Source organism: Hypomesus nipponensis, chromosome 21, assembly GCF_054491055.1.
Source record: "Hypomesus nipponensis isolate SF chromosome 21, ASM5449105v1, whole genome shotgun sequence".
NCBI lineage: Eukaryota > Metazoa > Chordata > Actinopteri > Osmeriformes > Osmeridae > Hypomesus > Hypomesus nipponensis.
In genome coordinates, this window is record NC_140381.1 from 6014044 (window position 1) to 6027652 (window position 13609).

Here is a 13609-nt window from a genome sequence, read left to right on the forward strand (position 1 = left end):
GTAACATGTCTTTTGTTGTTTTCTGTTGTTATAATGTAGCCAATGTCATGTGTCGAGAATAGACATTAGCCAATGTTCTTTGGTGTACGTACAGGAGGGAGCAACCATAACCTCATGCAACAACAATGGGGGAAGAAATTACGAAATAGTATTTTGCGCTGAAAAAAAAACTGTAACCAATCGAAATGGCATTAGACCACGTGGACAATCCGGAAATGACCTCTGCATGACCTGGCGTTTGCTTTTAAATCTCAGTTTTCCCCTTGTTGTTAAGGTGGGCGGTAAGCCTTTGGTGGCCTGAACTATTTACCTTTCAGATAATGACAAGTTATAAATTACTGGTTTTGTTTGGTAGTTGCTAGATAATAATACGCAACACCTTCATTAGTTTGCAGTGTGCACATGACTTGACCACACTTGACAACATAAAGGGAAACATGAGCATAAAAATTTCAGAGACGATCGGCTTATGGGTCACTACAACCTTGCGACAACCTTGGATATTATCGAAAATTGCGGCTCCGAAGGTAAGCAAACAAATCTAAATGAATGTTCAAATGGCTCACATAAATAATTGAGTGCAATTTGCGTAAGAACTGTGGTTACAATGTTGCACTGCTGTTAGGTGACTGAGAGTCAATGGAGGAGCCTAGCATGCTGTTTGTGTCTTTTCTGTCACGGTATTTTTTTTAACTTGGGTACCTAATTTGTGTAAATTGTCCAACCTACAGGCCCAGTTATCCACTCTCCCCTCAGAGCCAGTCATTGCTTCCAAAAAGCCTTTGAAGGTGGATCTAGTTGGTGGAAAACGTTACTCATGGTGTACTTGTGGACACAGTAAGAAACAGGTGAGCAGCATCATAATGCCTGTTACCTGTCAATCAAAGGCATTTGGTTTGAACACTGGTGGGAGGACAAACATGTTTATCACCGTATGCTAACACTATCCCTGCCAGTGTTAATAATAATAATATTAATTGATTAATATGAATTAATAGTGTAATCCTTATTGGGGATGTTGCACTGGACTCTTCACATGGGTAGAGACAGGCACATACTGTGTGTCCCTATTTATATGCCAACAATGCAGTCACATTAGCAGTCCCCACTATCTACGTCCCTATTTCAACCTTGCATAACCACCCATCCCTTTGCTTCGTAGCCTTTCTGTGACGGTGCGCACAAGACAAAAGCCGAGGGCCTCGTTCCTCTACGGTTCGTCCCTGAGCAGGACTCCACGGCTTGGTTGTGCGGCTGCAAGTACACCAACAACCCTCCCTACTGCGACGGCACACACAAACAGGACTTTATCAAATCCGCCCAGATACCGGAGCAGACCAACTCTTGAAGGGGAGCTGAAGTGTGTGTGTGTGTGTGTGTAACACAATTCCTGTGGTCCCTCAAGGTCCTGGAGTCTAGGACCTCTAACATAGGTCATCTTGTGGAGGTCTTCTTGGTCTTAAGCTTTGAATGAGTTTCTTTCACGCAGGGAACTGATGGTGAAATGTATATAGTGCGGACTACTCATATGCAGATTACTGCACATGAGATGGAACAAGGTGATGCTAGTCCTTTTGAGCTTGGTTTATGAGTGTATCCTAATTTGTATAGGACCTTGGCTTATTTTAAGATTTACTGTTCAGTAAAAGGAATTGTTTGGCTCACTAACTGAAATGCACTGAATACAAAACGCACAAGAGTAATCAAGTATTGCATCTCAGGGTGAATCCATCGCTTAGAAAATGTAGCGTTCAGGTCAACTTGCAAATTTCGTACTTTCATAAAATCAGAACAAGACAAATCAAACCCTAGTAAGTAAACATTTTAATGACCTAAAACATGCACATATGGCTGATAATTGTAGAATATCGCAGGATGGTCCAAATAAACTGAAGGAATGTCATTATATGTGGAAATACAATTGTTGACATGGTCGAATATTAAAATCCCTTGGAATTCAAATGTCTGGCATGAGAATAACAATAATACATCAGATTCCATTTGGACATTCTGAAAGTCTCCCCCTCCCCTCGGACAAATGTAGTGCTTGAAGTTTAAATAATTTACAGTTGCTTTTGTAATTGCAAAGCGCATGAAAAGGTGTCCTGTTTAGTCTGCATTTTACTCAATGAAAGTGCATCTAATAGGTATTGTTCTTGAAATGAGCTTGGGCCATTAAAACCATTTAAAAGTGTAGTCAGTCTGTCACAATACTGGCAAGGAGAAGGCAAAACATATTGCCTTCAGTCATCAAATGCTGTCATTTGTATCGCAATGCCTTTCAGTAATTTGCCTAAGCTAATATTTAAGCCAAATCAATGGGAGGCCCTACTGCATATACAATACAAAACAATAACAATATCTTGTATAAAAAGATACTTTATACATATGTATGCACACATGCTCACATTGGATACATACTGTACATTTTGTATGTGTGTTTTGTACTAGTCTAACACACATAACCACACACACACACTCACACACACACATATACACATGTCTATTTGGCTGCTGTTTAGTCTTGAGGCCCAATCACAACCGTTGTCTTTTGTATCTCACGACGGACAGCTTCCTCTCCTTGCTTCCTCTACTTGCTTCCTCTCCTTGCTTCCTCCCCTTGCTTCCTCCCCTTGCTTCCTCCCCTTGCTTCCTCCCCTTGCTTCCTCCCCTTGCTTCCTCGTGTAGTCCATTCGAGGGGCAACTGATATTTGGGGGGCAATTTAAAAATGTCATTGTCCTCCCACTCATTTGGATGTGGATGTTTTAAGTCGGGGGCGGTAAAGAACCTTTGTCCCCTCCTCTCGTCTCCTCTGTGGCAGCTCCAGAACCGTTGCCATTGACAGTCACCTTCCGGGTGTTGCTACCCAACTTGGGGGCCAGGGGGAGCCGCTGAGCGCTGTTGGGTCGCTCGGCTGTACCGTTGGGGCTCTGGAGGGGCGGCGGCAGGCCGTGGAGCGTGGGGCTGGGCAGGGGGGAGGCTCTGGGGGGCAGGGTGGCAGGGCTGTGGACCTTGTCACAGGGGGAGTCGCTTTCTGACGTGTGGCTCGTGTTCACGCCGTCGGAGTGGGCCTGGGCGGCAGCTTGGGATGGCCTTCGACGTTTCCGGGTGGGCTTGACCCAGTATTGCAGGGGGATAGGTCCAGTCTGTGGAGGGAAGGAGGAGAAGGGGCGCCAGTTCAAAGTTCTGCTGTACAATAAAAAAAAGTCACGTACGAAGCAAAAGTCATTTTGGCAACAGAATTAGTGTGATAAGATGTACTTACTCGTCTCCATTCGTAGAAGTAGGCAATGTCCATTAGGGTGTAGTAGTCCTTCAAAGGTTCATCTCCATACAAGACCTCAACCTTCGGAGAAGTAAAACATCTTAACGGTTGAAATCAAATCCATGATGAAACAACCAATCATTTCTCATGGGGTCATGACAGTATGTACATGCATACTGTGCTAGACATACTGTAGTCAAAAAGGCTGAAGTGGATTACCCGATAATTGCTGGGAATGTCCATCTTGCTCCGGAGGAACTTGGCTAAGTGCATGACTGACATGGCCGCCGGACATTGCAGGAATCGCTTGCCATTCGACTAAAGAGAAGGGGAAAAAATGCTTAGAATATCGAAATGTGCAACTAGGGTAGTGGATTAAGGGGGCAGGCATTGAAACAGCTGGACTAGAAAATCCGAAGGAGAATACTGACATTAAGATGCAGCACATTGTCTACCACGTATTGGTTCAGTGTTTGAAGTGTCTCTTACCTTGTCGCCATCTGTGTCTGAAGGTTGTGGTGGTCTCTCACTTCTATAGGTAAATGACACACAGCACACGTAAGCATTATAACCACAATACTTAAGATTTTGATGTTAAATCAATACAAACCAAGATTAGTCAGCAAAACTTAAAAACACAGCCTTTTATTCTGAGCATGACCAAAAAAAAAAAGTATTTCCCATTCACCCTAACCATAATCCACTCATTTTAGGTGAGTCACTCTTTAATGGATGTGACTTCAGACACCCCGCACTCTTGGGTACTGACTTGTTTTTCTCGTAGAACTGAATGGAAAGACTGATGATTTCATCCTCTGCGATGTTAAAGGTCTCCACCACCTCTCCGGGCTCCAGAACACGGTTCTCTGCATAAAAGTCCCGTCGCCGTTTCATCTCATCTGATTACAGCAAAATATAAAAACAAGTCACTTCCGTGGAATTGATTTTGATTGGTAGACATCACATATGTTTTGTCATCATACCATAGTTTACATTTAAACACTGAGACATCCTCAACAGTGTGTTTGTTTGCTACGGCATACTTGTTTCCAAATAAATACTGAAATCCAACCACCTTCTTAGCTGTTCTTACCTTTGAATAACCCTGGAACAAGCTTATAAACAATGTCTTGTAGAGTTTTATCTGCCCTGGAAAGGGAAATAAATTATGAAGCTGTATGAGACATAGTCCATGCATAAAGACCATTTCCACCTAAATCTACAACTGTCAAGCTTATTGTAGCCTGGTATGACTTACTGATCCTACTGTACTCATCAGATCATCTTGTCAAAAACAACGTAAGGAGGAAAGACTGATTCAGTCAATCACACATCAACACATAAAAATGTGACATGCGACTTACCTGATACTAAGTTGGGGGCATGTCTTGTGTACTTGGACATCACACCTTGGACAAAACTTGTTTGTTTCCAGAAATGTAACAATACACGTCTTACAAACTGTAGAGAACAGATCAGACAATTAGCTTTAGTAGGTCAGTAACTTAATACAAGTCACACAGAAATAGCCACATAGTAATCTGGTGTGAATAGGCTAAACTTTTGTCATTTTGGGGTTTAGAGAGCTTACATGAGTGCAGGCACTCCACAATGGTTGTGGCATCTATGAAGTAGCCCACACACAGTGGGCATATGAGATTTTGATTTAGGTCTGTGATTTTAATTCGGTTGGGTTGCATTTTATCCATCTGGAAGGATCTACGAAGAAAACATACATTAAACAACATAAAGATATTTGAACGTTTTGTGGTCAAATTCATTAAATGTATGCTAACATGGTACAGATTTGAGCTAAGAACCCATGTTTGACGAATTGTTTTCCCCCCTACATTCATATTGCGTATTTACAAAGAACTAGTATATGCTTTCAGTGACACATTGTCTTCCATGTGTCCTTTGAAAACAATCAATATCAATTCACTGAAAACGCTTGTGGTCCTCATTTTCAGTGCCATACGTTGCAATAACTTCGGCAGATATATTGCGACATTTATCCCAGGATTTAATTTATTAGTTGGAGGTGGTAAATCGTAAGGAACTGTCTACAGCACAGGACAGACCTAACAATTGCGCCTGTGTAACCTCTCGTGCATCGCATGGTTGTGAATCAGGGGCCCTACAAAGAACATTTGCTTCACCGGTGCGCAGGCTACTTGGTTCGGCAATAAACTAGAAAAACGTACAGATGCAATGGCTAGGTAAAGGGGGGAATAAAACCCCGAAAAGAACACTGGGGTACAAAGCAGCCATCTTAAATTCACTGACGGGGTCGTATCAGAGACGAACAAGGGAGAATCCAAATATGACACCGTGCACCTTGTGGTGTGTTCTAGCGAAACTGTGTATTGCGTTGACTGAGACAAAAATAACGGATGGTTTAGACCTACCTGATTTGACATGTAAACTACCCCTTCATATAGACGTAAATCCAGGTAAATAATTTGGAGTTGCTTAGAATTTGCAGCAGCGCCAGAAAATGGCTTTTTTCACCACACTCAGAGGACTGCCCATTATGATCACGTGATATTATTTTGTTGCCTTTTCAGTGACCAGACAGGATTTAGAATATTTTAAACTTAACTAAAGTTCCGTAGGCGTTGTATATATTTCCACGCGGGTGCAAACTACATAATTAACCAACACAAAGTTTTTATTTTATATTAGACAAATACAATTTGCCCGCATGCAAAAATACCACACAACCACGCCCCCTAGATTTAGACGAAGTCTGATTCAATTCGAGTTGTGAGTTTTGTAGTGAGTTTCCCAGTTGATCTTAAAATAGCATCATACAATCACGAACACACATTGAAATGTGTCTTGTTTTACTCTAGTTCCCTCACTAATCGTGGGTCTTTTTTCACTTCTACGTGTCTTGGTAAGCTTCAGATATAATTCACAAGAATCCCCTATTCATAGCCTCTTCTAGCCACTAGTGTCGGATTCACCATAAAGATTTTCGTCGGCCTTTCATGTATTCACACACAAAAACTACAGGGATCAATTGCGTCTGCAGTTCAGATTTGTAACTCATGGAGGTGCACTTCACTGCGAAATGCAGTCTAGACGCCATCTTGAGGAGACCCCAAAGCTCCAAACTGGTGACAACAATCTCAGGCGCATCATAATGGGATTACTAACCTCAAAATAAAATCACCTCAAAACGTTTTGGGCTTCACACGACACCAGAGAGGAGGGAAGTCGCCCATACAAGAGCTCTGTTACAACACAGCGAAGACTACAGTTCATCTAAAGGCAACCTTGCCTGTAGCTAGATGGCCGGCTAGCTATCTATGCCAGCTGGTCTGTGCGCCGCTCCGGACTGAACCGTGGCCTGCTTGGGAGGAAGGGTGGTGACGGCGCAAAATGCAATCCCGTTGATTTACAACGGAATTTCATTTGATTCAAAGACACTGCGAATCGGACAACGAACATGATAATGCACTTATAAATATTACGCTCTTAACTTCAAATCTAGTTGCCTGAAGGGTTAATTGCAAGCTTGCTTCATTGCAGTGCTGTCTTGCGTTGCCTAAATAGTCCAAGCAAGAGACATGTCATCCAACTGTACCAGCGTAGCGCCGGTGAGCGCGAGCAAAACGAAGACGAAAAAGAAACATTTTATAGGACAGAAAGTGAAGTTGTTCCGTGCAAGTGAGCCTATTCTCAGCGTTTTAATGTGGGGTGTCAACCATACGGTAAATATGTTTTGTTCATGTTCCCAAGTTAGCAAGTTGTTTCGTTTGTCCCTGCTGTTTTGATTTTACTGTTATTTCTGGTCATTTTGCTAGGTGGCTAACTAGCCAGCTGCCTCATCTATCAAGCCAACTTTGCAGCCCCATCCAATGTCGGACTAATGCATGGATGAGAGCCAAGTACTTAGTTGTCTAATTCTTGGCAGAAATCTTTTAACTCCTCAGCTAAACCTGCACACCTTTCTGTCTGTCACGAATGTAAATTCGGGAAATTGCTCGCATTGATGTGCGAGACGCGTGCGTTTTGGATGGAGACAGTCAGTTTGGATGCTGTTGACGCCTAAAATTAAAATTCTTAAACGTACTATTCATGTATCCTTGGGTACACAGGATGCAACACAGCCAACGAGTTGTAGTGTAAATAATACGAGATTTACTCCGTTAAGGAGCAAGTCGTGAGCTGAGCGGACGACTAGCTCAATGCAAGCAGCCTTCGTTTTGTAGCGCAAGCTGAGAGGCAGCAGGGAGGGGTGTGACTGTGAGAGCAAGTTACAGTGAACCACAACTGCAGCCTGCTGTCTATTGTTTAAACGGCGTAACTGTGTAGCAGTCCAACGACTACATGGCGCGCCACAATCTCGCATATGTAGCCTCATGCATACAGTATTTGGGGTAATGTAACACGACACTATTTAGCAATATCCTATTAATAGAGCGGCGCGTTCATATTTTGGCGGACCTCACGGTATCTTAATATCATGTCAGAACGAAGAACGGCTTTGTGAGGATGATAATGATGCTGGATTTAATCAACGGTACCTTTGCCTTGTGAAACCAGAAATCTTGACCCACCTACTCCGTCATCCCCTTGATTGACACATCTGGATCAATCTTCCAGATGGGAATATAATCCCTGAGTTTTACAGTTCAGGATTTCCGCAGGATTGGAATGAGCAGAGGCATTGTTGATCCCCTGGTTAATGTGCGCGATTTGCACACACACACACACATCGTTTTTCATGTGATTTATGCAGTAATTTGTACAAGGTCTATCGTTTGACAGTTGTTGTTGTTATTATTATGGGATTTCTCAAACCGTCTCACAAAACACCCATATGACAATGATCCAGTTAATTATACCTGCTTTATTACCTGAAAGTGAAACAGCACATTACTCCTTATTTGTAATTTCTAAACTTGATATCAAACATCTCGTGCATCTGATACGAGAGTGTAAATTGAGAGCTAGAGATGACAGCCCGGGAAATATTTTTATTTTGCCTGGAATTTCCAGACCGTGGAAATAAAACATGACATTCTTTAAATCTATAAAACCGTACATATTGACATTTCAATTATCATGCTCAGTGGTGCATTCATGAATTTGTAATGATCACCCATGAGCAAGGTGAGATTGTGCGTGCGTGTTTGACAGATATTATATTTAGGTTGGCGGTAGGAGGCTGATTCAGAAAGACTTCAAACGGCCTTTCTCCCTTCAAAGCTCTGGCCTCCTCAGTCAGTCATAACTAGATGAAAAGTATTTTTAATACCACCTGGGTCGTGAAGCTGGAGATCAGTGCAGGAGGCTGCTTCATATTACCTGTGACAAGTACACCAAGTTCCAGGACTGATGCTGTTTTTTATTAGATTGTATTCATAGTTAAATTATCTGACTGGAAAATTGTCTTCAGCCGATATTATGGTGTGCACTTTTCTGCATTATGTTTCTGGAGGAGAGGAACCTTCACGGTGTTGCTCCTCTCAAGATGTCTCCGATTATTTCCCCTCTGAAGGTTTTTAGTCTGCGGTTTTTAGGTTTGGTTGGTCATCGGTGCTGACCTGTGTCATTTCCCATAAAACAGGCTGCACTAAAGGGTATTTTGACGCAAAAAACAACCCAATCCTTCTGAACCAGTCCCATTGATCATGATGTCACCAGATGCCAGGTTTGAGTGCAGAGAATCATTTGCGCGCTACTCCCCTCACACCAGTGACAGAATCCATTGAGCTGTCTGGACCCTGAAGGGTTATCTTTGCTGTTGGGGTTTACGCCTGTAATAACACTGATACCGCTGTTGGAGGGTACGCCAGGTCTGCAACAGAATACCTTTCAGGCGTGTTGGACGAGAGCTTGCAACAGATTTACTCTGACAGCTGATTGGGTGTCTTGTCCCTTAAAGCGGTCTTTCAGAGAGCCTGGTGTAACATCAGTATTTATCCAACATCAGTTACGACCCACCCGGTCGAACATCACGCGCGCACATGTAGCCTTTCCAACTCCCACCCAGGTTATCTTTCCCTACTTTCCCTCCATTTTTCACCCCAGACCCGTCTCCTTGGCATCCTTATCTTCTGTTTGCTTTTGAAACATTCATTCACTTTCCCCCCCTTCCTCCCTCCCTCCTTTCTACTGCCTTGTCTGGCCGTTTTCTTGTCATAAATCTATGAATAGACACCGCTCTGGGAGTCTGTCTGGTGGTCTACTGTCAGTGATGTGCTCCAGCAGATAGGAGAGTCGGCATGATGAGCACAGACCTGGGAGGAATCACTGTCACTCTGCTTTGGTTGGGAGTTAATGATTTGCCCCCGCTTGGTAAACACGTTCCGTGATCTACTTTGCAACGCGGGGCTTGGTCACGGCCGGGTGGATTAGCGAGTTCACCACCACCACCACCTCCTCCTCCACCCTCGGCTCGTTCTATTCTGATCACTGTGCTGTTACTCCTCCTCCCCTCTGTTTCAGATCAACGAGTTAAGCAACGTTCCTGTACCAGTCATGCTGATGCCGGATGATTTTAAAGCCTATAGTAAGATCAAAGTGGACAACCACCTATTTAACAAGTAGGTGTCTTCAGGGTGTTCCCACTGTGTCTTGTCTAGTGATTACACCCCCGTTAAAACAACCCCCCCACACCTTTTAACTCAAGACAACAGGCAATGGAGCAGTACATAAATAAATGAATTTGGAATAGAAGATGTCGGACATTATTGTTCTGCTTATAAATAGTTACGGCTTTGTCAACCAAATGACCTCCTTTTGTGTCTTTGAACCCAGTGTGATGTAGTATGTAATTAGTAATAAGCGAAGTCGTTTAAAGGAAGATGTGTCTTATCTTGTTTACGTGGGATGTCTTCTGCTGTTGTGGCTTTGGTCTCTGTGGAGGTTGTTGACACTTAACTGAGCAGCTTTGCAATGCAAATCACCATCAGCACCATGCGCCTGTACTGGAGGGAACTGCCTCTTCCATCTCCTCCTGGGTTTCTCTCAGTAGATCCACCACAGAGACAGACCCTGTATCTGTTACCAAGGCTAACGTTATCTCTCTCTCTCTCTCTCTCTCTCTCTCTCTCTCTCTCTCTCTCTTTCTCTCTCTGCGACACTTTTCATCCCTCCCAGAGAAAACCTGCCCAGTCGCTTTAAGTTCAAAGAGTACTGCCCAATGGTGTTCCGGAACCTGCGAGAGAGGTTCTGCATCGATGACCAGGACTACCAGGTGAGGCTCGCCTGGAGGGCGAAGGAGGAAGGGTAGAGGAGAGATCTAGAGCACCAGGGGGGGATACTTGAGAAGAGGACAATGAAGCCAGACTTGCTTGAAATTCATTATCAAGGGCCAGATGAATAGGCCTCATGAATTCATTATTTTCGCTCAAAAGGAATTACATTAGATTTATTTTTTAATCGGAGGCTCTCGTCGGTAACAAAAGCCTGGCGAGGACGAGCCGCCGCGTAGGGTTTTTTTTTCTGACGCACGACGGCCTCTGTGTTTCAGAACTCTCTGACGAGGAGCGCGCCGTTGAACAGCGACTCCCAGGGTCGCTTCGGCAACCGCTTCCTGTCCAGCTACGACCACCGCTTCGTCATCAAGACGGTGTCGAGCGAGGACATCGCGGAGATGCACAACATCCTCAAGAAGTACCACCAGGTAGGAGGGGGGGGGCGTCTCCTTCGCGGTTGCCGAGCGTCACATGGCAATCGAGATCCTGCGATGCAATACAGAAAATCAGTTTCCCACATAACCTACCGACCTAACCCTGCTCTTGCCCCGCCCCCTCCTCCTTGCGCCGTCTGTCCCCAGTTTATAGTGGAGTGTCATGGCAGCACCCTTCTCCCCCAATTCCTGGGCATGTACCGGTTAACCGTGGACGGCGTGGAGACCTACATGGTGGTGACCCGGAACGTGTTCAGCCACCGGCTGACCGTGCACCGCAAGTACGACCTGAAGGTAGGCCCCCATGGAGCTCCTCGTGTGGCCACCCCCCCCCCCCGACTCTGGGCCGGCAGTAACCCGCTCACAGCAGCTCTCAGTTGTACAGATCCACCCAGTTGAAAAGGCTGCCTTTAGTAGGACTAAAACACGAACCATACAAAGGAAAGAGGAGTTGCAAATGCCCGAAAGGAAAGAAGGTGTACAATCTAGTGATTAGCTTCCGGGGGGAGTTTCTTGAGTTGAGACTCTTTAAGACTTGGAGGTAAGAGCTGTGCTGCTGTACTAAGGCTTTGGCCACCTCCCTAATGCCCTGGCAAGTTGGCAACAACACTGAACACGGTGCTGCAGCATCATGGCTCTTGGCTCCAAATTCCCCTTTTTTCCATCATAACAAATGTCTGCCTGCCTCTCTCTGTTTCTCTCTCTTGTCTCTCTCTCTCCCAGGGGGAAAATAACTCAGCTTTCTAAATCCATGACAGTTTTATAACCACGCTGTCAGGAGAAAGAGGAGTGAGTGAGCGAGGGAGGGAGGGAGAGAGAGAGAGAGAGACAGACGGAGAGAGAAAAGATTTGGCCAAAGCCTGGCGCTTTCAATGCTTTCTCTTACAATCTTTTGTGTTTGTGTCCCTCCCCAGGGATCCACTGTCTCAAGAGAAGCCAGCGACAAAGAGAAGGTGCGTTCATTTAGATGAGAGGGCTGTGTTGGGTATGACAACAGCAGCACAACAAATCCACAATGTTCTTTGAAGGATCCCCATGTTAATCATTGCCCTGTGTTTTTATTTTTATTTTAAGTGTATATATTAGTATTTCAAATCGCTAATCGCAAAGATAGCATGCAGAGTTCTTAAAGAAGAGGGGATAGACTCATTTTGGTTTCGGAAGCGAATTAACTTGAATTTTCGATTTCCCCTTTCTAGGCGAAGGAACTCCCAACCTTCAAAGACAACGACTTCCTGAATGAGGGCCAGAAGCTGCCGATAGGCGACGACAACAAGAAGTACTTCCTGGAGAAGTTAAAGCGCGACGTCGAGGTAGGGCCGGTTGCCAGCGTTTTCACCCTGTTGACCCATTTACCCTAACAGCTAAGCTAAGCTGTCTGATCTCTCGCCCGGGTTGTCCACTAGTTCCTGGCCACCCTGAAGATCATGGACTACAGCCTGTTGGTGGGGATCCACGACGTGGAGCGGGCGGAACAGGAGGAGATGGAGGTGGAGGCCGGCGGGGAGGAGGAGGAGTACGAGAACGACGGCTTGGGGGGGGCCCTCACCGGCTCCTTCGGAACCCCTCCCGACAGCCCCGGGAACCCGCTGAACTTTGGCGGTTTCTTCGGCCCCGGCGAGTTCGACCCCTCGGTGGACGTCTACGCCATCAAGAGCCATGACGGTAAGAGGCGCTCCTGGGCATCGCCCTCGACTGAAGGGGGGGGGGGGGGGGGGATGTTGTGGCGAGGGTGGGGTGGGGTGGGGTGGGGGTTGTCGCCGAGTGCAAAGCAACGACCGTCACGGGGGGGGCGAGGGAGGCGCCCGGCGTATTCACGTGTCCCCCATCTGCCCTGTGGTCGTAGGCGCCGTGAAGAAGGAGGTGTACTTCATGGCCATCATCGACATCCTCACGCACTACGACGCCAAGAAGAAAGCTGCGCACGCTGCCAAAACTGTGAAACACGGGGTGAGTGGGGAGACCGCGGGGACGGCTGCATCGAGCAACAGCAATGCTGCCAAAATATACTGGATGTATCGAAATCATCTTGAATACCTTGGTTTTTTTTCCCCTCTCTCTCCCTCTTCTCTTTCCGCAGGCTGGGGCTGAGATCTCCACCGTAAACCCAGAGCAGTACTCCAAAAGATTCTTTGAGTTTATGTCCAACATCCTATCATAGAATCATCCCTCCTCCCCTCAGCCAACCCACACCCTGTCATAGACCCATTGGCCCCGCCCCCTGTCCAACCTACGGCCCTGGCGCTTAGCCCAGCCCCCCACCCCTCCTGTCCAACCTACAGCCCTGGCTTAGCCCCGCCCCCTGTCCCCGCTGGTACCCTGTCAGCTTGGGGAAGGATAGACTGAAAGAAAAGATGCACAGAGATGAGGCTGTTACAATATTGTCCCACAGAGAGGGGGTGCTGGACTCTTTCTGGAGAGAAAAAAAAAAGCAATGTGCCCTCCCCCCCCTACTACCCCCCCCCCCCCCCTTGCTTCCTCAGTCTGAATGTTCTACACAGGAAGCTTGTAAAACACAAACGAGTTTGGAACGGTATCTGAGGAGAGCGACCCCTTTCCCCTTGCCTCCCCTGCCACCTTGTATTCCTTCTCACGCCAGCACGGGAACTGTCTCACTAATGCCTTGAACGAGTGTGTCAGCTTCAGCAGTAAGAGTCTGTTAGTACCGTCTGTTTGGTTTCTGTTCATGTTGTTG

The 13609-nt window shown here is 45.8% G+C and overlaps 3 protein-coding genes across 3 annotated transcripts; 2 read left to right on the forward strand and 1 right to left on the reverse strand.

The window, feature by feature from the left end:
• The first annotated feature begins 92 nt into the window (after positions 1-92).
• On the forward strand, positions 93-1962 carry LOC146237617 (uncharacterized). Its single transcript, XM_084686156.1, has 3 exons — positions 93-527; positions 732-848; positions 1163-1962. The coding sequence occupies exons 1-3, from the start codon at positions 438-440 to the stop codon at positions 1346-1348; spliced, it is 393 nt and encodes a 130-aa protein (XP_084542282.1). The 5' UTR covers positions 93-437; the 3' UTR covers positions 1349-1962.
• Positions 1963-2363: 401 nt separating this feature from the next.
• On the reverse strand, positions 2364-5938 carry LOC146237618 (polycomb group RING finger protein 2-like). Its single transcript, XM_084686154.1, has 9 exons — positions 5675-5938; positions 4858-4985; positions 4631-4727; positions 4360-4415; positions 4036-4165; positions 3756-3798; positions 3486-3584; positions 3267-3347; positions 2364-3147 (listed from the first exon to the last, which is right to left on the reverse strand). The coding sequence occupies exons 2-9, from the start codon at positions 4973-4975 to the stop codon at positions 2767-2769; spliced, it is 1005 nt and encodes a 334-aa protein (XP_084542280.1). The 5' UTR covers positions 4976-4985; positions 5675-5938; the 3' UTR covers positions 2364-2766.
• Positions 5939-6308: 370 nt separating this feature from the next.
• Positions 6309-13370, forward strand: LOC146237619 (phosphatidylinositol 5-phosphate 4-kinase type-2 beta). Its single transcript, XM_084686152.1, has 10 exons — positions 6309-6985; positions 9729-9826; positions 10383-10479; positions 10756-10908; positions 11062-11208; positions 11829-11867; positions 12114-12227; positions 12321-12579; positions 12761-12864; positions 12995-13370. Exons 1-10 carry the CDS (start codon positions 6842-6844, stop codon positions 13073-13075), a joined length of 1236 nt encoding a protein of 411 aa, XP_084542278.1. The 5' UTR covers positions 6309-6841; the 3' UTR covers positions 13076-13370.
• The last annotated feature ends 239 nt before the right edge of the window (positions 13371-13609 follow it).